We start from the raw sequence: 3,340 nt of genomic DNA, 5'->3' as shown, positions 1-3,340 counted from the left end.
CCCATAAGAACCAGTACCGCTGTAGTACATTCCTGGATAGCTGCCAGAACCAGACTGGCCTGCAGGGTTCTCCCTCGGCTCGGAGGGATTTTGTCCAGAAGATGAAGCATACCACCACCAGGGTGATCCATCTTCACCAGCTGAGGACAAACATCTACAGTCAGCATCAGCTTCAACCTGCTCACATCACTTCCTGTTTACACTCACCTTGTTGTGGAGCAACACAGGTCATGCTTCCAATCAGCAGGAAAGAAATCCACAACATCCTGCAGGAACATTCAGCTCATCAGGTTAATAAGAGTTCAGAGCAGAAGGTCAACATGGATCATCTAATGTTAGAACATGTAGAAACCCAGTTAGAGACTGGAACTGCCTCACCTCATCCTGCTGCAGGTACCACTGACAGACTGCACCAACACAAAGCTCAGAGCTGCTGACACTGACTGCAACCTGCAGGAGCTGCTTTAAATCCTCCTCACAGCAGCTGCAGCTGATTGGAGCTGATTGGTCACAGCTAACAGCTGCTGCAGCAGAGACACACCAACAGTCCTGCTCATTGGTCACCCTAATCTGGATTATATGACTCTCCCTGTTAGCCTTAGAGCTCGATTCAGTTTTTGACAATGAATCAGTTCTGAACCAAACTAAAAGCTCAATTAGACCTGTCACATGTAGCTCCAGAACACGAATCATTTTATCTGATCACTATTATATTTATCTACTTATTCACTCAATTCAGATTTGCTTTATTATCATTCAAACATGACATCACAGATGTAACCCCTTTGGCTGGAAATGTATAAATTGTTCTTCAAGGTGGAATAAAGGTCTGTGGTGTAAGAAGAAACAACGCGTTGGGGTTGGTGGCTGAAGAGGCACGACCAGACTGTGAATGGTTGGAAGGATGTCAGAGGGAAATGATGTGTCAGGTAGCGACTTTGCGGAAATGGAAGAGGGTGATAATGGCGTGGAAAATGAGGAAATATGGCATACTCAAAAAGCTAAGCACAAAAGGAAAAAATCAAAACAACGTACAGAATCATCTGTTTCTGAGGCTGAAGGAGAAACAGTTAAGATGACAGAATTTAAAATAGTTCTGAAGTTTGTTAAAGAGGATGTGTCCTTTGGTAAGTGGAATCCAATTAAGCTTACTAAAGAAATCAATTCACTGGTTGGAAAGGTGAAATTTGTTAAGATATTAAGAGATGGATCTTTATTGATCATTTGTAATGATGTTAGACAAAATGAAAGGGCTCTGAATGTAAAAAGAGTTCTTGGTGAGAATGTGAGAGGGAGAATTTTGGATGACAAGAAGTACGTACGTGGAGTCATTTCGGGTATTCCACCTGATGTGCCAGCTGATGAGATTAAGTCTAATATTTCAGGAGGGAAAGTGGTGGAAGCCAAACGATTGAAAAGAAATAAAAATGGAGAGAGAAGTGATAGTTTTTCTATCATGTTAAAATTTGAAGAGGAAAGACTCCCAGATAAAGTGTTTGTGGGATATATGAGCTATGATGTCCGACCATTTATTCCTCCGCCGTTGCGGTGCTTTAAATGTCAGAAATTTGGACATGTCGCGGCGGTGTGTAAGGGGAAACAGAAATGTGGGAGATGTGCTGGGGATCATGAGAATGGGAAATGTGAGGAAGGAGCCCCGCTGAAATGTTGTAATTGTGGAGGTGGACACAGTTCAGGATTTAGGGGATGTGTAGCTAGTAAAAGAGCTGAGGAAGTTCAGAAAATTAAAGTCACTACTGGCATTACTTATGCAGAAGCAACGAAAAAAGTTCCTGTGCAACCAATATTATACCCAAAGAAAGTGTCGGGAGGAGAAAAAGAAAGATCTAATTGTACAGAATGCTCCAAGATTAAAAGTGACACTCTACTCATGACAAAGGAGGATTTTGTATTGTTTATGGTAGAAGTTGTTAACTGCACTGCTCAAACACAAAGAAAAACGGAAAAAATTCAAATAATAGTGAAGGCAGCCCAAAAGTATCTTGACTGTAAGAATGTTAGTTGGGAATCAATTAAGGAAAAATTAAATGAAACACAATCTCCTCAACCTCAATCATGCAGTGGTGGCCCTTCTTCTTTATGTTAGTTATTTTCCAGTGGAATGCAAGAAGTCTTATTAGTAACGGTCTAGAAGTTTAAGAAATATATTTCAGATTTGACAGTTAAACCTCACCTGATTTGTATRCAAGAAACCTGGCTTAAATCTCATCTGGAATTTAAAATTCCTGGGTATACATCAATTAGAAATGATAGAAAAGAAAGACAAGGAGGGGGAGTGGCAACTCTTATTCAAGATGGTATAAGGTATAAAGTGGAATCAATAGGGAAAAATTATGAATCAATAGTAATTAAGATTTGGATCGAAAATGGACAAATGTCTGTGATAAATTTTTTTTAATGCCAACAAGAAGTTGTCCATTCAAGAGCTCAATGAAGCAAATGAACAAAATGTAGGTAAGACTGTATGGTGTGGTGATTTCAATTCTCATAATATTTTATGGGGGAGTCTTAATACAGACGCAAATGGAATGGCTATTGAAGAATTTCTTGAGTTACATTCACTYGTTTGCATTAATGATGGTAGCTCAACCAGATATGATTGTTGTAGGAATTTAAAGAGTGTTTTAGACCTAACATTGGTTTCAAATAGATTAGCTGGAATTACATCTTGGGAGGTGKTYAGTGATTCTCCCATGGGCAGTGACCATTTTCCTATTCTAGTTTCAATTGGTTCTGAAGTGATAAAAGAAGAGGAAGGACAAATTCCAAGATGGAGGCTAAGTAGCACTAATTGGGAATTATTTAAACATTTAGTTGATAGTCAAATTAATAAAGTGGATGAGAACTTGTTTTGTAATGTGGAGATGTGTTATGCAAAGATTAAGTCTGTCATTATTAATGCAGCTGAATGTTCAATTTCTAAAACAAGGGGAAGAGGAAAGAAAAAATCTATTCCATGGTGGAATGAGCAATGTAGTATTGCTATAAGAGGAAGAAATAAAGCTTTTAAATTGGTAAGAAGATGCCATACCTTTGAGGCATTAACTCAATATAAGAAAGCACAAGCTATAGTTAGGAAGACTATTAGAGCAGCTAAGAAGGCTTGTTGGAGACAGTATTGTCATTCCATTGGAAGAGAGACCAAATTGTCAGAGGTATGGAGAGTTATTAAGAAAATGACTGGTGTTAAAAAGAGCTTTTCCTTACCGGTTTTAGAATTAAATGGGAAAATAGCAGTTAGTAATAAAGAAAAGGCAGAGTTATTAGCAGAAACATTAATTAAGGTGCATAGTTCAGAAAATTTATCTGAAGATATGAA

General features: G+C 38.5%; 1 protein-coding gene across 1 annotated transcript; it reads left to right on the top strand.

Moving 5' to 3' along the window:
- Positions 1–871: 871 nt before the first annotated feature.
- LOC106533973 (uncharacterized) lies at positions 872–1,778 on the top strand (the record flags this gene model as incomplete). The annotated part of the gene is given in 1 exon segment (XM_014030461.1): positions 872–1,778. A coding segment is annotated over 1 exon segment (886 nt), but the record flags the coding sequence as incomplete, so codon positions are not given.
- Between the last annotated feature and the right edge of the window lie 1,562 nt (positions 1,779–3,340).

Source organism: Austrofundulus limnaeus, unplaced genomic scaffold (genome assembly GCF_001266775.1).
Source record: "Austrofundulus limnaeus strain Quisiro unplaced genomic scaffold, Austrofundulus_limnaeus-1.0 Scaffold1065, whole genome shotgun sequence".
NCBI classification, from domain to species: domain Eukaryota; kingdom Metazoa; phylum Chordata; class Actinopteri; order Cyprinodontiformes; family Rivulidae; genus Austrofundulus; species Austrofundulus limnaeus.
The sequence above is the reverse complement of the archived record's forward strand: the minus strand, read 5'-3'. Positions and strand labels throughout refer to the sequence as shown.